Here is a 22,740-nt window from a genome sequence, read left to right as displayed (position 1 = left end):
TATCGTCAAATCTTAGACAATATATGAGAAGTGAGGTCCTCTGTTTCGATAATATGGCCCGAAAAATATCCCTGCCAGTACCATCTGTGGCAAACATTGATTCCAGAGTTTCATGGTTAGATTTAAATATAGCGCTGACATATAGAAGCCCAAAAAAAGCCCTAAGCTCTGTGACATTGGTGTCCCTTAGTTCAGTTCTGTTTTGGGCAGAAAACTGAGTACGATAGGAATAAAGTTTCTCATTAGTGCGCTTGACTACTTCTTCTAACATATCTGTGCTAAACAAACACTCCCATGCTTGTAACGGACTGCATGAATCCCCCAATGCATTTGCAGGCCCTTTGACAGTAGGAAGTTTGATGATCAGGTTGTGGGCAGGTGTTCTCACATTCCTAGTGGGTTCACTCGATGACCATTTGTATCTATTTTTACCAAAGAAATTAGCTGTTCCTCTATTGGGCTGGTTAACTGTATCACTATTAGCATCGTCAGAATCATAGTCTTGTTCGGAATCGGTATTATGTTCAGAATTATAATCCGGATCGTTTTCGTTTTCGCGATCACTTATATCACTTCCTTCATCTTCTTCTAACACACTGTTTACAAAGCCAGGAAAATTAGGATCAAGCACAGGCATACGTCCACGAGATGTAGAAGACATAATACCACTGAAAAGAAAAGAATAATATTAAACAATACTCAAAATTACACGAAGTGTCACGGGTGTCGACGTTGTTATCAAACGTAACATACAAACACTTACACTGTCGTGGGGTCAATAATGGCACCACTTGATATTTCAACTTATGCACTGTGAAAACAAATCACACCACTACACATCCACTTCGGCTGCAAGTCAAGCTTGCACTGCTGATAAGGTACAAGGAATGTTGAAGGTCAGAGTAGCAGGCTGACGCAACGCCAGGGCTGTCCAGTTCTACTGGTATCGTAAAAGACCCCACAACAACGTTTGAGGGTTAAAATACCAAAAACAGCAGTCGTTTTACTTGCGCACGTTACGTTTTCAATGATTGGTATCATTTCAAACTCGTACTGACATGTGCAGCGAGCGCACTTTCCAGATGACCTCAAGGTCACGAATAACCGTAATTTCTGAAGTTTTGATATTTCTTTTATCTTTCCAATTTGATTGGATTTGTGACGCGCAGAATTGAATATAATGTATTCGAGAAATTTTAAGAATCGATACTTACATTCGAAACCATGTTTTCGAGTTCAACATAACCAAGACCAACTACAATATGAGTGGCTCAGTGCCATAGTTGCCTAACCCACATTTACTTCATTTTGAGATATTTTAGGTTAAAGTTAGACTACGATTGAAAAATGACAAGTCCATCTTAAATATTACTTTTTATTGCATTACTTAGTACAAATACTGTTTTTTCACATACATAACAATAAAAAAATTGGCACTAATTATCCCCAACCAAAATAAATCACAAACTTATAGGCAGTTTTGGCGCTGAACTATAACACACTTCACAAACAAAATTGCTGGTTAGGCAACAATGGACTTAGATATAAGGAACTTTTTAATGCTCATTTTCAGCAGGAACTATTGAAATAAGTTCAGTATTTACCTCTAAAGAAATTTAAATGACATAAATTAATAATATTTGAATCTGCTCTTGACAATACATAATCTACGGTAACTCCTTATTATTTTCAATCTTCGTCAACTTCACTTTCTTCTTGTTCTTGTTCTTTAAGTGATCTGTAGAAATGGTGGTGTTGTGGTGGAATATATTTCATCAGATCCAATAAATCTTTTAATTTCCCTTTTGATATTTTCCTGCCTTTGGGGTAGAGCTCCAGAGAATTTGGTAACTGGCGGATGGGTCAGCCTCGAACAGATTTCTTTGAGAGATCAGCTGTCTGGAATATCCTATCTCCATGGCTGTTGTAGCTATAAAACAGGGTCTTTGGGTACTCTATCTGTATCTTAAGCCACCGTAGCTTCAACTATTCCACGTTTTCCTTGTGCGTACTTGTGGTTCTGAGTTACCTGTAACCAAGTTACATTAACTCTCAACAACAGGTCTCTAGAACATTATCTCCACTGCACTTATAGTTATAAAGAAATTTTACCTGAGGTTTGTGAAATAGAATCGCATACAAACGTAACAGCTGCAGGCCCATCTTGTCTTCCTGCATCTGAAAATGCATCGGTAGATCAGAGCCAGACTTGCCTAACCAACATAATATTTATAATGGACTTTCTGAATTACTTATATTAATATTTTTATAGCCAGAACTTATCCTCTTCAGTTACTCATTATGTTAGAACTAGTACCAAATTTAATACATAACATAATCACCATTGAAGTATCAATCAGTTATGCCTAAGCACAATACAATTTCATTTACTTCAGTCAGAGCTAGAAATGCCTAACCAACTACATGTTTTCCGTATTAATCACAAACCATTCAACTTATTACCTAATATTATCAATATGTGTATCTATTCTAAATTACCTGAGGATTTGAAATCAGCATAGTTACGTTCATAACCTTGGTCCTTGCCACTGCCATCGTAATTATCCTCCAGCACCATTTCCACAATCCAGCTCTCTTCAGCCATCTTGATGTTGGATAGGCACAGCTGGCACTAAAGGAACTGAAGGTTATGAAAGTTGCCTAACATAATTGCAGGTGGCAGCACCAATCAAGCTACTGGAATGTAGTAGACAAGTCTGGTCCTGATAGAGGCAACTATTAGGAGTCCATTATAGCACATTTACAGCATTTTTAAAATTTGTGGGTTAGGCACCTATGGCGCTGAGCCACTCATATATCAGACCTTAATGCAGCTATCGATATTAGCTAAAATGGCGGCCCGATCGGTTTGTTCAAATGTAAACATGAGTATGTGCGAAGCATCTGTTCATTTCTTTCTGTTGGTTTGGATTGATTAGGAAACGTTAGTGTAGTCATGTTTTTTTGAAATATGGTTTGAAAACTATTTTGATATATTAGGACGTGTCGATCGTATTCTATGCCTGGATGTAATTCATATTACAGGAGATGCACTCGCATTCAGATCAAGTGCACTTAATGCATCATGGCGATTTCGTAGTTACAAGTAATTTATTACGGTGCATTAAAACATTCGAGGATAAATTTGTCAATAGAGAGGATGTGTTCCGTGTACTTGATGAGCTGTTTTTTTTTTTTCGGATAAGACCAAAACTCTGTGTTGGTGCCAATCCTAGTACATTTCTCAATTACTATACCTTTTGAGGATTTTAAAAGTGAGGTTATAAAAAGTGATAAAGCTATTTATTTATCTGTGAATGGAGATGATATTCTCCTCGTTAAATTAGAGGACAAGTTATCAATTGATATACTGTACCTTATAGTACGTATTTACGTTACCAACGATGTGGGTTTTAAAGTGCTTTAAACGAAAATAAATATACTACCAGTGAATTTCTAGTTCATTCTCCTATAGATTCTCTAAATTGAACAGATGTAGCAGTTTGGTGGTTCATTAGGTCCTATCAGAATTATTGTTATGAGAGAATTGAAATTCGCGGCAAGGTTATGTTTCTAAAAAAAATCTTGAACGAGGTAGGCTATTATAGGCCTACTTAAAACATATGGTAATAGAAAGGTCATTCAAATAAATGTATTTCTAAAACAAGTATTGATTTGTAGGAAGAAGAATTACAGTCTGGAATAATTTACCAAGGGTGCTATTTCCTTTACCATACTAGTTCAAAGAAAATATGTGCCGTATATTTTGAATTATCCACATATTGCTTAGCTAAACAGAGGCTATTTCTAGATAGTGTTGGTCTATTACCCAAAGTAGAGTTTCTGTTCGTTATTATTGACAGCTTAGCAATTCAATACGATAATCAAAAGGTTATGTTTATGTATCACAGCGTGCTTACATGGAACCGATGCGTCGGCCATGTTGTTTTTGTATTAAGGTCTGATATTATTGTAGATGGTCTTGACATAACCTTTAAAAGTCGATGTAGGCCTAATTTGCGCGGTACGAGATTTCCAGAAACTGACTACGAACAGTATACCGGAGACCAAATTACAATGAAAGATTAAGAAATGAACGGATTTCGCCATCATTTTGGGTGCTTTTGTATCTAATATGCTTTATTTTATTAGATGAAAGAATTAAAAGCTACTTGTGGTCGATTGTCGTTTGGCTTGGCGTTGTTAGATTTTTCGAAGAGTTTGGCTAGCGTAATCAAAGTTGCTGAACTGAAAGAAGTTTTCACGGGAAACTGACGAAGATTCCCCTGTAAAATTGAATATAAAGTATCGAGATTTTGAACTCGCGTACCGGTAATTAATGCGGTTCGCGGTCTAACATGCCCGGCTCTCATCCAGAGGGCCCGGGTTCGATTGCGACCAGGTCAGGCAATTTTACCTGGATATAAGTCTGGTTCCAGGTCCACTTAGCCTACGTGATTACCTTTAATTGTGGAGCTACCGTATCTAATGGTGAGATGGCGACCCCGATCTACAGAGCCAGGAATATCGGCCGAGAGGATTCGTCGCACTGACGATGCGCCCCTCGTAATCTGCAGGGCTTCGGGCTGAGCAGCGGTCGCTTGGCAGGCAAAGTCTCACTGGGGCTGTAGTTTGGTTTGGTTTAGGAGTTTTTGTAAGATTATAATTATACATATTTCATTTTTGTGATGTTTAGCCAAACTGATAGTTTTCATTCATTCCCGGATTTTCCGTTTTCCCGTGTTGTACGTTTTATTTTCACGGTCCCTCGAAAAACGGAGAATCGAGGTTTCACTGTATTTATGGCTGGTTTGCCCTTAAATATCCTGAAGTTTTCAGAGTCAAAGTGGTTCTCATCTTGAAATCTGATTTCTTGGATCACTAGGATTTGAATATCAAATTTGTCCAGGGCGTCAGTCAGTTGTTTAAGCTTTCCAGTTTTCAGCAGTGTGTTGATGTTAATAGTACCAAGGAAGTTCCTTTTTTTGGGGCGAAGAGATTTTGAGAAGCTCCGATCTTTCTCTGAAGCATGATGTTCCTGATCCCCCAGAATCCGACGATCGGGAGAAACCAGACCTGCGTCTGGGGCCTGGGGTAGTTGCATTGGTAGCGTGTGTTCCATCATGCTAGGGTTACATGTTGAAAATACAACCAGTGGTGATCTTTTGGGAAATATCACGAAAATACAACTCAATTGTTGAGATCGAGAGGTGCCTCGAGATGTGCCTGGCTGTGGGTAGGCATTTCCTCCTAACCCTAAAGGTTATGGTTTTCCTGCCAATACTCGGGTGGCTGATTGCAGTGGTTTCCCACTGGGCGATGGAGTCGCCACAACCCTACGCCAAATTATTATTATTATTATTATTATTATTGTTGTTGTTGTTGTTGTTGTTGTTGTTGTTGTTGTTGTCGTCGTCCAAAGTTTGAGACCACTGTTGAAGCACTTAGGAGTATGGTTACACTAACAGATAATTAACACTTATCACTAACACTAATAGGAATTATACAGACAATAAACACTAACGCAGCTTTTAATTGTAGTGCGTCTCCAACATCGAGGTCAGGAATTGGGTGACAGGTAAGGAGTTGGTTAGCGTAGTGATTGGTCTCTGTTACTAGAAGGTTTAACAGAGTGAAAGTGAAAAATAAATTGAAGTATGATATGGGTGGAGTATCAGACGGAGGGACGTGTTGCATGAAGGAGACAGGAGGTTGAGGAATGTTGGAAGAAATTTCCATAAAGTGGTCTCCAGAGACATTATCATCTTCGTCATCACTAGTTTCATCTACCACCCACCACATTCACAGTAGCTTTCATGCCGTTTGAAACAAATATCTCTTCTTTAGCTGCAGTCATCCAGGGGGCGTGTCCAGTATAATTTCATCTCTACTCTCTGAACTGAATTCATTATCACTATATGAAAATAAATCATTTGCGTTAACTTCACGCTGTTCCAAATAGTTCGTTGATTTATCGTCATCAGCACTCACTGAAAAATATCATGTGAAACACTTGCTACTTTGCTTTCACAAATCCACTCTGTGCAAGGAACAATCTCTTACTGACCAGTTACCAGTATTTCTAAAGACAGGAAGCGACTCTTGTGAAAGTTAGAATACCCTCTAAAAACTGCCAAAGCAAGGTCAGGCACATAACAACAGGTAGCCCCTTCCCTATAGGTTGTCACAAAAGTATTCATGCCACTATAGGTTGCCAAAAGCTGCCTCTGTGGATCCGTGGTAGAGTGTCGGCCTCCGGATCCCAAGATAGCGGGTTCAAACCCGGCAGAGGTAGTCGGATTTTTGAAGGGCGGAAAAAAGTCCATTCGACACTCCATGTCGTACGATGTCGGCATGTAAAAGATCTCTGGTGACACATTTGGTATTTACCCGACAAAATTAATTAACTCTCAGCCATAGACGCCCAGGAGAGTTTCGGTTTACTCGGTCTGCCTTCTAACGGACCTAGAGTGAAACGGAACGTCGAAATTGACAAGCAGACAGCCAGATGGCGTCAAATCGAAATGTCTGCACATGGTAGCTGAGGCCATACGATTATTATTATTATTTTTAGGTTGCCTAAAAATAACGTATTTCAGAATTTTCAGCCGGTCGATGTAATCGGCACTGGCAACTTCCAACTGGATATTTAAAGGATGACCTCATTGGCTTTGGCAATTTAAAAGGCTGGTCCTCGCACTACCGCCTGGCTCCAAGAGGGTTAAAGTCGATGCTCACTTAACGCATACTAATTACAACAATATATAATCATTTAGTTGGCTCAGACGGCACCGCGTCGGCCTCTCACCGCTGGATACCGTGGTTCAAATCCCGGTGACTCCATGTGAGATTTGTGCTGGACAAAGCGGAGGCGGGACAGGTTTTTCTCCGGGTACTCCGGTTTTCCCTGTCATCTTTCATTCCAGCAACACTCTCCATTATCATTTCGTAGCATTTATCACTCATTAATATAAATCACCTTGGGAGTGGCGACCCCATCGTAATAACAGCCTATATATGTTTCATTCATTACATCCCTGACCCGGTCAATGACTGGAAAACAGGTTGTAGGTTTTTTTCATTCATAATAATTTAGTGTGGCTATTTCTAGCTGAGTACAGCCCTTGTAAGGCAGACCCTCCGATGAGGGTGGGCGGCATCTGCCATGTGTAGGTAACTGCGTGTTATTGTGGTGGAGGATAGTGTTATGTTTGGGGTGTGAGTTGCAGGGATGTTGGGGACAGCACAAACACCCAGCCCCCAGGTCATTGGAATTAACCAATGAAGGTTAAAATCCGCGACCCGGCCGGGAATCAAACCCGGGACCCTGTGAACCGAAGGCCAGTACGCTGACCATTCAGCCAACGAGTCGGACACAACAATATATTGAGAGCTGTGATCCAACTCATGACACTTAATTTGAATGAGCCACACTTCTAATTAATATCAGAACAAAATTAACTTGTGCTCCAATAATTAGCATGCAGTATTGCCGACAGAACATAATAGCATTCATAATGATTCGCTGTCTGAACTACGGAACTTGCAACCTCCAGCAAACCAAGTATTTGGCTAATGACCAGATAGTGACAGAATAGGTGCCATTTCCTGTACACGTCTATATAGTGACTTGTAATTCAAGCTACTTGCTGTAGTACTGGTCAGTGGCAGCTAGTTCAATTTAATATATCTGAACTGCCGGTATTTATAACATCTTTCTCTCAAAACTTTAAATGCTTTATTTTCTCAAGCACTTTCTGTATCTTACTTCTTAGTTTAATGACTGAATACTGGCTCCATGGCTAAATGGTTAGCATGCTGGCCAGGGTGTGTGTGCGCTTTCTTCACCATTAGAATTAATCATCCTCATAGGCGACATGGCGTCAACTCACAAGTCCTGCACCAGGCCTCTTCGGAGGCCAAGCATCATCATCATCATCATCATCATCATTATTGAATATAAAATTATCTAGATTACACAAGTACAGTAGAAGTCCACTATAGCAAGTACGGCATATAACGAGAACCCTGTTATAACGTCAGATTCTGTCCCTTCACAATTCCTATACAGGATGTACCATTAAAATGTGTACACTCTTTAAATGACTACAACACTAACAATTATTATAGTACAGAAAAGTTTCAAAAATCAAAATTATGTGAACAAATGTAGAAACCTGCCAATTATTGTGGTCCAAGCACAATTGATCGCTGACTGATTGAATCCAAAACGTTCCTAATTATTTCACTTGGTATTTCTTTCAATGGCTGCTCTCAACTCATTGATTGTAGCTGGTTTTGTGGTGTAAACATTGTGTTTAACATACGCCCATGGAAAAAAGTCCAGGGGGGTCAAATCTGGTGAGCGTGGAGGGTGCTCGGTCCTACCCATTTGTTTGGCAGGTGGCCGTCGGGATAGGCCCCTACATCTCGATGGTGTTGGTGAGGTGGAAACACCATTCTTCATTCCTGAACATCTCTTGTAGCAGGTTGAGTTAATGGTATCATAAAAAAAGAAAGGTCCAGTTAAACCAAATGCTGACAGACCACACCACATTTAACCCCAGCTAAGTTCACATGATGTTCCACTGTCACATGAGGATTGTTAGCTGCCGTGACGATTAATGGAACCATTAAACTTGAATGCCTCATCACTCCCAACAATCTTGTATGGGAATTGATTGTCCTCTGCTGATTTTGCTTGGTACCACTCACAAAATTCAATTCTCTTGTCATAATCATCTGCATTAAGAGCGTGGACTGCCAGTATCCAGTATTTGGGAGATAGTGGGTTCGAATCCCACTGTCGGCAGCCCTGAAGATGGTTTTCCGTGGTTTCCCATTTTCACACCAGGCAAATGCTGGAGCTGTACCTTACTTAAGGCCATTGTTGCTTCCATCCCACTCCTAGCCCTTTCCTGTTTCATCATCGCCGTCGGTGTGACGTAAAGCAACTTGTAAAAAGAGCGTGAACTAATGTTGGGCATGCTTCAAAGTGCGATGGATGTTAGATTTTGGAACTCCTGTCTCACGAGCCGCTTGCCAAACAGATTTTTGTAGGTGATTGCAGAAATCGCGCCATGACTTCTCTTTCTCTAGTGGTGCTTGTGGATGATGGTGATCTTCCGGAATGGCTCTTATGGACATCCTTAACAGTTCCTTCTTCCTCAAACTTATCTCGCAAACGAGTAATTGTGAGGTGAGTCTCATTGGTGCATCGCGTTGAAACTCCATTTTAAACTGTCTTTGCACTGCACTTATGTTCTCAGTCTTCCAGTAGCACTCAAAGTTCAGTCTGACTCCAGCCATTATTTCAAGCCGCCACAACAGCGTGGTTGTTATGAACTATCAAAGAGTGTATACATTTTTATGGGATTTCCTGTATTAAACTGTGTATTACAGAGAGAGCCCTATCACTGATGCATCCCTTATTACAAGCGATTAAGCGTGCACGATTTTTTCCGCACCCAGCCATTATATTGCATTCGATTGATCATGTTTGGTATCGCTTCCTCGCTATGTCTACTAACGAGTTCTCTCATCGACATTCGAAGGCAATGTTGGAGTCGATTAGTAATACCCGTCGACTGCTGTTCTCTAAAAGGAAATTCAAAATGAAAGAGGATTACACATTTTCGTAACAAATGCGTAAATGACGTGGCCGATAGCAGTTGTTAACTCGTTAGAAATAAAGGCTAAGTGATCGCTTAATTTTAATACTCTACTCTGAAATTAAGTAAGAATACGATACACCTCAAGAAATGGCAGAGTACATCACTGATTTCAGAGGATAGTATATATTTTCCCACATGTAGTTAAATTTTGGAATATTCCCATGTTAATTCGTAGGAAGGTGGTTATAATTTCTCTACGTGCGCTTGAAGTATGTTTTCATGATTCATATACGGTTAGGTTATGTGACGCTGTTTAAACTGAAACATATGCCACAAAATGCGATTGATCATCGAACGGTATAATTTTCTCGCTATGTACACTTGCGTGCTCTCTCATCGACTGCTGTTCTCTAAAAGGAAATTCAAAATGAAAGAGGATAACACGTTTACGTAATAAATGCGTAAATGATGTGGCTGATAGCAGCTTTTACCTCATTAGAAATAAAGGCTGAAGTAAACAATCGCTTAATATTGTATACTTAATACTGAAATTAAGTAAGAATATGCTATATCTCAGGATATGGCAGAGTACATCACTGATTTCAGAGGACAGTTCAGATTTTTTTCGCGTTTAATTAAATTTTGGAAAGGCTGTTCCCAAGGAGGTTATCATTTCTATACGTGCACTTGAAATATGTTTTCATGATACATACATGGTTAGGATAGGTGGCGCCGTTTGAAGAAGAAAACTGGTACGTTTGGCACAGAGGCCTCTGGAGTGATGCTATAATTTTTTCAGAATGAAATTAAACCTACCCTTTCATGTAGTATTGGATTTCGAAAAATAACAAACGATTAAGCCGTAGTGTGGAAAACATCCGCGAAAACGCAAAATTTGAAAAACTGATTGCCGTTTCGTACCGAGTTTAATGTGTATGGGATTTACCCTGACCTTTACAAAAATTCTGATATAACGAAGGAAGGAAGGAAGGAAGGAAGGAAGGAAGGAAGGAAGGAAGGAAGGAAGGAAGGAAGGAAGGAAGAAAAGATCAACTAAGAATCAGTGGATAACTCAGGAGATACTAGACCTGATTGATGAACGACGAAAATGCAAGAATGCTAGAAATGAAGAGGGCAGAAAAGAATACAGGCGATTAAAGAATCAAGTGGATAGAAAGTGCAAGGTAGCTAAGGAAGAATGGCTGAAGGAGAAGTGCAAGGATGTCGAAGGCTGTATGGTCCTGGGAAAGGTAGATGCTGCATACAGCAAAATCAAGGAAACCTTTGGTCTAGGTGTATGAATATTAAGAGCTTAGATGGAAAGCCACTTCTAGGGAAAGAAGACAAAGCAAAAAGATAGCAGGAGCATATCCAACAGTTGTATCAAGTTAAAGATGTAGATAATTTGGTTCTGGAACATGAAGAGGCTGTTGATGCTGATGAAATGGGAGACCCAATTTTGAGGTCAGAGTTTGACAGAGCTATGAGTGACCTAAATAGGAACAAGGCACCTGGAATTGATGACATTCCCTCTGAATTACTGACTGCCTTAGGAGAAACAAGCATGGCAAGGTTATTTCATTTAGTGTGCAAGATGTATGAGACAGGAGAAGTCCCATCTGATTTTCGGCAGAATGTTGTTATACCTATTCCCAAGAAAGCCGGTGCTGACAGGTGTGAAAACTACCGCACCATTAGTTTAGTATCTCATGCCTGCAAAATTTTAACACATATTATTTACAGAAGAATGGAAAAACAAGTTGAAGCAGAGTTGGGAGAAGATCAATTTGGCTTCAGGAGAAGTGTAGGAACACGTGAAGCAATCCTGACCTTATGTCTGATCTTAGAGGATCGAATCGAGAAGGACAAACCCACGCACATGGCATTCGTAGATCTAGAAAAGGCATTCGATAATGTTGATTGGACCAAGCTATTTATGATTCTGAAGATGATAGGGATCAGATACCGAGACCGAAGAATTATCTACAATCTGTATAAAAATCAGTCTGCAGTGATAAGAATCGAGGGCTTTGAAAAAGAAGCAGCAATCCAGAAAGGAGTGAGGCAAGGCTGCAGTTTGTCCCCTCTCCTTTTCAATGTTTACATAGGACAGGCAGTAAAGGAAATCAAAGAGAAATTTGGAAAGGGAATCACAGTCCAAGGAGAGGAAATCAAAACCTTGAGATTTGCCGATATTGTTATTTTATCTGAGACTGCAGAAGATCTCGAGAAGTTGCTGAATGGTATGGATGAAGTCTTGGGTAAGGAGTACAAGATGAAAATAAATAAGTCCAAAACAAAAGTAATGGAGTGCAGTCGAACGAAGGCAGGTGATGTAGGAAATATTAGATTGGGAAATGAAATCTTAAAGGAAGTAGATGAATATTGTTACTTGGGTAGTAAAATAACTAACGATGGCAGAAGTAAGGAGGACATAAAATGCAGACTAGCACAAGCCAGAAAGAGCTTTCTTAAGAAAAGAAATTGGCTCACTTCAAACATTGATATAGGAATTAGAAAGATGTTTTTGAAGACTTTCGTGTGGAGCGTGGCATTGTATGGAAGTGAAACATGGACGATAACTAGCTCAGAAAGAAAGAGAATAGAAGCTTTTGAAATGTGGTGTTACAGAAGAATGCTGAAGGTGAGATGGATAGATCGAATCACGAATGAAGGGATACTGAATCGAATTGGTGCGAGGAGATCGATTTGGCTAAATTTGACGAGAAGAAGAGATAGAATGATAGGACACATCTTAAGACACCCAGGACTTGTTCAGTTGGTTTTTGAAGGAAGTGTAGGTGGTAAGAACGGTAGGGGTAGACCAAGGTATGAATATGACAAGCAGATTAGCGCAGATGTAGGATGCAATAGTTACGTAGAAATGAAAAGGTTAGCACAGGATAGGGTGGCATGGAGGGCTGCATCAAACCAGTCTATGGACTGATGACTCAAACAACACAACGGACTTCTACTGTGTCTCCCAATAACTTAATACTATTTAAATATTGATATAATCGTAATCTAGTTTCAATATTGAATCTTCCTACAGTTGAATAACATGGAAAATAAAAATTATATTTATAAAAGAAGTATTTAAATAACAAATTGTTATGTGATACATCTTATGTCATCTTTATGATCTTTAAGATGTAAATGCAAAACTGTCGGCAGTCCGGAACATGGTTTTCCATGGTTTCCTCATTTTCATACCAGGCAAATGTTAGAGTTGTACCTTAAATAATGCCATGGCCTCTTCCTTCCCACTCATAACGATTTCTTATTCCATCGTCGCCATAAGACCTGCTTGCAGATTGTTAGACTGGCATTTAAAATAAATCAAATTGTAATTTAAATTATAAGAATCATTTTATTAAAGTCATTATTAAATCAGCAATTATCGTGACCAATGCTGCCTGTTTGTAAATTTTATTGATGTTTTAAAAAATCTAAATGAATTCACCAATTTTACTTGTACCTAAATTATTATTTGTTGTCCAAAGTTTTGTTGTTAGTGTAGATTTTATTAGAGTGTATAACTTCTTTTAATTAACAAATTTACCACTGAATTCTTTGCTAAATTTAAAGCATGACCCAAAATTTATGCATATTACGTAATTTTGATTTGTAATTTCTGTCGGTTAAGAAATGGATATGTTTAAACTCTGTGTCTAATACAGGATGTGTGGAAAGTCCCTTTAGACTACATACAGTTCAGTGCAGACAATGTCTGTGTGCATTCTCCATTTTTGTGTGTTGCCACGTTCTTTTGAAATCTGTTGCAGCTTCACGTATCACGGACCTCTTAAAACATAGTCCGGTGTGGTGGGATCCCGGCTTTGTGGGGGGCAGTCAAGTCTTATGATCCACGAGTTTGGAAGTTGTTAGTTTAGCCGTCTGCTGACACTTAGAGCAAATGTGAGGAGCACTATCTTGTTGGAACGTAATAATGCCAGCTGTTCCTCTGTCCGTTAATTCCAGCAGAACGTTAACGATTTATCTTTGTTGGTGAACACATTCAATTGATTCTGCCTGAGCAACACATGTCGGTGCGAGTGTTTGGTCTCCCGCTACGTGGCATATCATAAATTTCCGCCCTGGCAAAGGCTTTCTTTTTCCATACCAATAACGTTGGCCAGGATGGCAATGGTTTCCCAAAACACACAGTTAAGTCCCTCAATGTCTTCCATTGTCTTGTGTGTTGTTGGACATTTGTGAATCCACTCACAGGCCACCTTCGCTCCTCAATGATGAAAAAACTTGCATCCGCCATCATGTTACTCTCTCGTCTAAGCCAAATGGAAGTAATGAGTAACAATGAAAGCTGTTTCCTACTGAATAGAATAAATATTTAAAAAATATTTACACATTACTTTTTCAGAAGGGCTAGAGTAAGAGGACATTTTGTATGTGCTTTATTCCTAACCACCATTTGTCAGCTAGAATATTACTTTTAGTTCTTTTCTGTCATGATTTGACAACTTTAAGTTTGTCACGATGTTCAGTGTTGGTCATATTTATTACAGTTTCAACTTTGACTATGAGAAAGCTAATGTTATTAAGATAAAAAAGTCTGTAGTAAAATTTTGTATGAGTTTTTACTACAAAGCTTTGATTTCATCAGGTTGTGGTTGAGGGTTTATTCTAGGATTAGTCTACTCCTTTTTTGCCTATCGGGGTCCGATAATTGTTCCGTAGCATACATATTTGATTCCCGTTTATGTGGGAGAACAACGGGTCCATAAACTCAAACACTGACAAGTTCAATACAAAATTATCTAATTCTTTGTCTCTCAGTTCTCCTGATACCCCTGGAGAGCCTGTGAAGTGAGGAATACCATATAATCTCGAATACCACCCACCACCGAATAAGACCCGCGCCCTTATTTTGAAAGAACAAAATTAAAAAAAAAAAAGTGAGGTCAAAATTAGTTAGGCCTACAATCTTTACTAACACACATCAAATGATTAGAAAATACAAATAAAAGTAAACAAACATTTCCAGAACGATATTCAACGAGTTCATTCATCATCATCATCATCATCATCATCATCATCAGTACCAACTTCGGAACTTTCATCTCCATCACCTTCCCACAAAATGTTGTTTTCACTGCCATCCATAGCATTAGAAATGCTACATTTCCTGAAGCTCTTCTGAATGAGGTCTCCAGGGATACGATTCCATGCTGTCAAAATCCACAAACACAGCAGCTGAACTTCCAGACGCTGAATGCGACCAGTTGGCGTCAGTGTGTGATTATCGGCGGCCATCCATTCTGTATAGAGCTGTTTCAAGGCTGCTTTAAATGGACGGTTCACGCAGACATCCAGCGGCTGTAGCATAGACGTCATCCCGCCCGGAATGACTGCTAGGTCGGTTTTCCCATCCTTGATATATTTCTTCACAGCATCTGTTGTGCGGCCTTGGTAACTGTCGAGAACAAGCAAGCTCTTTTGTCCCAATAATGCACCAGGGCGACGTTGCCAGACACACTTTACCCAGTCTTCCACAAGTGAATTGTCCATCCAGCCGGAGTTCTGAGATCCGACAATAACACCAGCGGATAGATTTTTAGGAAGCGTCTTTCGCTTGAGAACAATGTACAGTGGCAATTTGGTTCCGTCGGCGAGAATACACAACATTACTGTACACCGTTGTTTTTCATTACCACCTGTTCTAATGGTAACACTTTTCGCACCCTTAACATTCACAGTCCTGTCCACTGGCATTTCAAAGTAGACTGGCATCTGATCTGCATTGCCAGTTTGGGAAAGCAAATCTGCATTTTCCTTCCGCAGCCAAATTATATGACGCTGAAACGACAATAACTTCTCATCGTAGGCACCAGGAAGACGCTGTGAAATTGAGGTAGGCCTTCGTACACTCAACCCATTTCTGTTATAAAAATTACAAACCCATCCTAGACTTGCCTTAAACCCTTCAGTTGAAAGTTCCTTTACCTGACACATTTTGATTGACACACCATATCCCAATTCCCGCCTTTCTGTCACATATTTATAAAGTTTTTTTTCAATTTCTGGAAACTGTACACTCAGTCCATGAAAAGCTCTACGATCACCACTACATGTTAATAGCACATTTTTCTTCTTTCTCCAATCGCGAATACACGACTCGTCAATATCGTATTTCCTACTGGCGGCACAATTTCCAATAATTTCGGTTTCCCAAACTACTTTTGGTTTCTCACTCGCAGTAAAAAATCGCAAACGGTTTGTGGAATTCATGCTGATACTCTAAGAACGTGCGTGAGACTCACGCCAAGCACAGAAGTAGTGTATACTGAGAGCGGAGAGAGCATTGTTGCAAGCCGCGCCAGCGGTGATGCCCGATTTACGCGCATTCGGAAAGATAAGTTTCCCAAAATTTTAAATAAGACCCACACCCAATTTTGGAAGCAATATTTTTAAAAAATCAGTGCGGGTGGTACTCAAGATTATATGGTAATTGGTTGGTTATCACTATTACTAACCCACACTTTTGCACGCGCGGCTTTAGGTATGATTTCACAGTCGCTCGTATCAGACGGACTGCTACGTTCACTTAAAATATATTCTTCAGTATCATCTTAATCGCCATCAATGTCCTCTAAATCATTGCCTAAAACAGCTGTCGCTGGCATGTACTATGCCCAGAGCCATGTCTAGGAGACTGAAATGTTTGTGCTTTCAGAGGCTACAATTGGGCAATACATTATGTTTAGGAGAGCTGTAAACAAGCCATAAGGAGTTGCATACAACTCGGCCTTGTCATTTGAGTTGAAGACTTGGCCGATGCATGCGTGAGTCAAGTGGGTTCAAGCTAGTAGTAAGAAGTTTAAATTCATATTAAATGAATTTGCTTCTACTGTAAAAGAGCTTGCATGGCAGTCTCCTCCAGCACATGAAATGTATTGCAACTTCAATGCCTGGTAGCCATGATTGTTAAGGTGTCAAGTTTATATGGTCTGACAGCTGGTTCGAGTCCCATCAGAATGTTTTTATTCTCCGGCAAAGCTGGCGAGTGGCCAGCCCGGCCAACTGGACAAGGCCGGTAACTCCTCTATCACTTGCGCAGGTGTTGCAACGTGACAATTGTCTGCACGATCCACTCTGGTGCTTCATTCTTGTTCTAGATTTGTGATATGCGGTTGCTCAACTCACCACTCAGCACTGAGGCTGTAACTTCTGCCTTCTGAACTACATTGAACGCTGTCACACACTTTAGCTACCAGCAGACAGACGGATAGAAGGAGGAAGAAATTATACTTCGATTTTACATTTTTAAAATTCTTAGGAGGGGTGTAATAGGGATGTAGATGATACACTCGGACAGTGGTTAGCGCTTTAGAATGTTTCCCCGATGATTACTCAGATGATGATAATTCTCAGGTAATTGTTGTTTCTTCTTCCCTTGTATAGCTTCGCAATTTGGCCAGTTCGACCTGCATGGACACCCTAGGCCACGGGCCGCCCAGCCTTATGGGCATGTCACCCTGTCATGGCTATGGCAACAATCAGGTGAGTTTCATTGCATATGTTTTCTAAAGTTCCATGATGTCACTCAAATTTACAGTATAATTTGCTGAAGTGTGTACGCAGAGTGGTTCAGAATATTTAGTAAATGGCAAAAGAAGACCCACATCCATGTTCTAACATGACATTTATACAACCTTTCAAAATAACAAACTGAAAGATAAGAAAATTTTTCCCTGACATATAAAGACAAATCTAAAGCTGTAATAAATACTGGGGCTCTGTGATTTCTCACCATTACAGTGATACCGGCTACACAGTTGTTCTACCAACACTGGGTATCCTCCTTTGTTGTAGCGTACCTTTCCAGCCACTCGTTGATTTTCTAAAGGACACATATTTTTCTAAAATCTTGTGTATGGCTGTACAGGACCATGAACAGTGACTTGTACCTCCAGCATGTTAGGCCTGTTCAGTCTGGAGATCAAGAGATTTGCCACACCCACTGACTTGTGTTTTCACGTAACTTTCCAGTACAGTTAAACGTGATGCACTCTACAAATATACAGTCTACTGTGGACAAATTTCCAGCTTCTGTATTTAACACATGAACTGCATAATTTAATACAGAATAGACATAGTGATAAATATAATGGGGGGCGGGCAATGCAGCATCTAGCACACAAATGGAAGTGTGTAGGTGTAGCATAGAAAGCCAGGAATCTATTAACGATGAAATCCTGTTCACTCTGAGAGAGTACAGTAATGTCCTAGATTGTCCACAACACGTTGCCAAGAATGCAACCATGTGTGAATTTTGCAGTATCATGTTTCACAGCGTTGGACATGTCTTCTTGTGTTCCAAACCATCTGCTGCTCAGTGGTTCTTTCACTTCCAGTACTTCCCACCCCCAGCACTGAAATTGCCTCTTTGCCATTCTGTGGATGGTTCATTTGTCATTAGTTGTTTCAGCTTGTAAACTCACATCCATGCACTGCATGGGACACGTCAATCCGGACCGTTGCACGATGCTGCTTCTTTCACATCCGTGCGGAAATGCTGCTCCTATCTCACAACAGAACGGCGTTATTCCCCATGGTTTCCACAAGCTCTCTGTGACATTCTGATGAACGGTCACCTCCATTCTGCACACTGCGTGGTACTCGTCCTATGCACTGCCGTCTCGTGCTGTGACCAGGAGTATCCAGGACATCTCACCATTGTATGGTATACCGTGTATATGTAAGGAAACATTATTTGCCATGACGTATGGCTATTGCAAGGATGGCACTTGTTTATGTATTGTCCTCGTTCTTCAGCTTATCCCACTTGTTTCTGAGATCACTGGAACTGGTCCTTTCTGTTGCCACACAGGTTTTTTAGATACAGATCTCAACCGACTGTTGACTGGGATTCGAACAACAGCCTTCTGGCTACGACCCCTTGTACCGTCACAATAATATTGAGTCAAATTCATCTTTACTGGCGGTTGTGAGAGGATTATCCACAACTTGTAGCTTACACTGCTCATAAAGTATCAAGTATCATTGAGGAGTGCATAAGGGATCACCAGGTAAAGTAGGTGTTGGAACTGTTCATGGACAAGTGAGTATTACAAGGTGGCACAGTGTTGTGAAACGTGTATCGCAGCTGTGCATAGTATATTTGCATCGGCGCTGTTTGAAAAGCAATGGTGAGAATATGTCACCAATTCTCCTAACAAGGTTGATGAGACCAAGATTCTGTGTAAAACAAACAGTAACGAGCAGAGTGATAGGAAGCAACACTGGGGCAGGGATAGGAGAGGTTTTCCATGGTAGGCACCAGAAATGAGAAAAGGACCATCATTCGATAATTGACATACACAGATTAACATGGGATTTGAAAAAAGTCCAAGAGACAACATAGATGAAGTCCAGCAATGCGTTTTCCCACATTCATAAGACCACAGAGTTCGAAACAATCAAAACAAGGAAGAAACTGCTACCCAAAATCTACTTGCAAACTTTAGAACGATTTACACATACCGTAAACTCATAACATTCCTTTTTAGGATAACAAGGATAAACTTTTCATAAAGCAACATTCTAGCATGACAACCATAATTTTTGGCCACGACTAGTAAAAACTAACACCTCCAGGGTGTTTTACAAAACTCTAATAATGCAAGCAAAGAAGGGACCGGAGGGAAAGGAGGAAGATGAAAAATAATAAGGATGAAAGAAAAACAGGAATCCGACTGCGCAATACTTAGAGAGAGTTCTTTCGCCGACTACTGTGCTATTTAAAAGGTTTGAACATATCATGTTGACGGTGGTCACTCTTAGTCCAAATTAAAGATTTTCGTCTTCATTTTATGTCGTGAAAATTTTAAGTCCAGAAAACATCGAAACAGATTAGGCACAAAATAAGGCCTTCAATAAGCAGAATGAATAAACAGACAAGTGCCTGAAAGGGCAAATTTAGTCTTAGTGTTAGCTCACCCAGTATCCCGACGATACGATGTTTCCTGTTGGACAGAAAAGACTTGCGCTTGAATACAGCAAGCCGCACAAGGACAGTGGCTCCCTCTTTACACACACACACACACACTCTCTCTCTCTCTCTCTCTCTCTCTCTCTCTCTCTCTCTCTCTCTCTCTCTCTCTCTCTCTCTCTGTGTGTGTGTGTGTACACAATTCGATGCCAGGCTGGTGAGACGAGCACGGCAGTGCATTATGTATACGCCAAGAAAGGAAGCCTAGTAACTTCGAGAAGTTTTGGGTGACGTAGCAGATGACGTAGACCGTAGAATGTAAACACAGAATAGCAGTCAGTATGTAGTGATACACGGGGAGGAAGAGACGAGTGAGCACCAAATATGATTAAACCATTAATACATAGATAATAATAACATTGGAAGGCATATAGTCCAGTAGAAATGTAGATATTGCTAAGTATATGGAGACGTAGATGAGACAATGTTTCAAGAAGCTTATAGAACGTAGATCGAAAGGTTATGGCAGGAGTACGTTACAAACGAGCAAGGACCACTTAGGTACAGCAAATAGTGAACACATATGGCATATCTGCTCTTATTTTTTACTAGAGACTTATCATGCGCTCAGTACACATTGCGACTCTTTCTACATAAATGTTAAACAAGGATGGACCAATTTTTTTTTTTTTTTACATCAAACAATGGGTGGTATGTGTTTTTGTGGAAACAGATTACAGGTTAAATCAGGTAGAACATTACAAATATATAATATATACAATGATATAATGATATAAATTGCCCAAGACAAAATAAAATAAGGTATCGAGTAGGTGGAAACCATTACAGGTAGGCTGTGAGGAGTACAAATGTTGCTTCAGGTTACACAACAAATAAATAAAAATATTATAATAATGAAATTGCCATTGTTATTTAATTGTGCATTGGAGAAGGTTATGCGTGAATGGAACAAGAAATGCCAACCAACTATCAAGATCGGTAGAAATATTAAACTTGCTTTTGCGGACGATTTAGCATTACTTGCAAATACAATAGAAGAGGCTAAATTTCAAATTGAACAACTAGAAATTATAGCTAAAAAAGTGGGATTACAAATTTCATTTGAAAAAACAGAAATGATGCCAACTTTTAGAGATGATTTACCAGTTATTCAACTGAACAGTAATAAAGAGATTAAAATTGTTCAGAAATTCAAATATCTTGGGGAAATAATAACATGGAACACAAATGAAAAAGAAGCAATAGAGCACAGAAGAACTGAATTTAAACAAGCACAAAGCAACCTATAAAAAAAAGAATCTCTTTCGATAAACGCTAAGCTGAAACACTATAATTCCATAGTTAAACCAGAGGCAACATGTGCTAGTGAAACTTTATTCATATTAAATGTAAAATCTACAACAGACAAATTACAGAAAACTGATAGAAGAATTCTTAGAACAATTATTAATAAAAAACACCAAGTTGATGGACAGTGGAGATTGTTGCCTAACAACATTGTCTATCGTGAATGTGAATCAATAATATCTACAATGCGTAAAAGAAGAATTTCCTTTTTCTGTCACATATCAAGATTACCAAACACCAGGATATTGAAACAACTATTCGATTACTTTTTGAAGAATAAAATCAAGAACCAGAGATACAAGGAAATGCCATTTGGTCCTTGTTTCAATGACGGTGAAATCCTGACATTCACCTCCCCGTGGTAGAGAGGGGGCAACGACTGCATATAAAAATTGTGTTTTATATGCAGGCGGCTAACGAATGAAGGGACCGATTATCTCCCGGTATAAGGAGATCCCCTGTACCAAGTGCCAACAGTCTCTTTGAGAGTGGATGAGCGGGTATGGGTAAGGGCACTCTATTGTCCTGGGGACAAGAAATTGTTCCCAAAGGCGGAGGAACCAGTTTGGTCAACGGCATTAGGATGCAGAAGGCAACGGGAAACCACTGCATTAAAGATCCTGAGAGATATTCCAATAAATTCACATGGCATGGCTGCAACATCAAGATCAGAGCTGGCCTTGTGGATCGTCTACCTCCGTTTGGAGACGACGTCTTAAGAAGAAAAAATAAGAAGAAGAAGAAGAATTTGGTTCAAAGAAGTTCAGGATGATTTGGACGAATTGGGTATAACTCGGCAACAAATCAAAGATAGAAAAGAGAAGAGGATTTTGAAGCACAAAAGCATAAGTCTCAAACTAAAAACAGTTGAACGGAAACAATATACTATATCAGACACAGAAAGGGCTTCCAGGTCGGAGAGGATGAGAAAGTTCTGGGAGAAGAAAAAGAAGAAATTAACTCAAATGTATTGATTTAAGTGTTCCAATGTGGACGTAAAATATGTAAATAATAATAAATAATGAAATTACAAAATTATATAAAATGTAAAAATATACTCGAGGGGGCTAAAACTTAAACAAGAGGTAGACCAACGTGACAGCAACGAAAGGATGCGGGAAGCGGAGTGGAAAACCTACAAGGTCGGTAGAAATATATCCATGCCAGTCACCCTCAAACTTCAGATTTACTAACAAAGGAAGATAAAGGTACAAAGCAAAATCTACATACCAAACAAAGACATGTTTAAAATGAAAATTTAAAAAAATTAACTGTGCCTGTAAATAAAATACTCTACATTGCACGTAACCTATTAATTTTTCAAAATACAAGGAGAATAGTATATGCTACACACATTTGCAATTAGACTTAAGAAAGGGAAAATAGAAAACCCAAAGTGAAATAAAATTACAAGGTGAAAGCAAATGAGGCTGGCAAGTTGGCGTAAATCGAGGGATGTAGATCTACGGGAGGTAAATTAAATTTACATGTTAATTACAATTTACTTAAACAAAAGGAAAGGGACTTTCCTCCAAATACTAAATGTCAAGTCATTTCGAGGATTAACTGGCGAATGTGAAAATCAAGGGTAAACTCCGACGTACTTTACTATGGGGCACTTACATAAAAATAAGTTAAAGGCCGAAACACAAAGAATAGTGCTTACCCTGAGGTAGGTATCCCAGGACGGGACGGATGGCGGACGGCCGGAGCACGTCCGCCTTCTTGGCTGGGGCAGATGTCAAAGACATGGAAGAGCTCTTCGCTGCCACCAAGGAGCGAAGAGCCGGAAATGGTGTAACCCAT

At 39.7% G+C, this 22,740-nt stretch overlaps 1 protein-coding gene across 1 annotated transcript in view; it reads left to right on the top strand.

Moving 5' to 3' along the window:
• Pgant7 (N-acetylgalactosaminyltransferase 7) overlaps positions 1 to 22,740 on the top strand; it is a 188,583-nt gene that overhangs the window by 140,725 nt on the left and 25,118 nt on the right. Inside the window, exon 10 of the mRNA XM_067153717.2 lies at positions 17,037 to 17,135. Within this exon, the coding sequence (XP_067009818.1) occupies positions 17,037 to 17,135 (99 nt within the window). The remainder of the gene's footprint in view (positions 1 to 17,036; positions 17,136 to 22,740) is intronic.

Source organism: Anabrus simplex, chromosome 9 (genome assembly GCF_040414725.1).
Source record: "Anabrus simplex isolate iqAnaSimp1 chromosome 9, ASM4041472v1, whole genome shotgun sequence".
Taxonomy (NCBI): Eukaryota; Metazoa; Arthropoda; class Insecta; order Orthoptera; family Tettigoniidae; genus Anabrus; species Anabrus simplex.
Note: the sequence above shows the minus strand (reverse complement) of the source record. Positions and strands in the feature narration are given on the sequence as shown.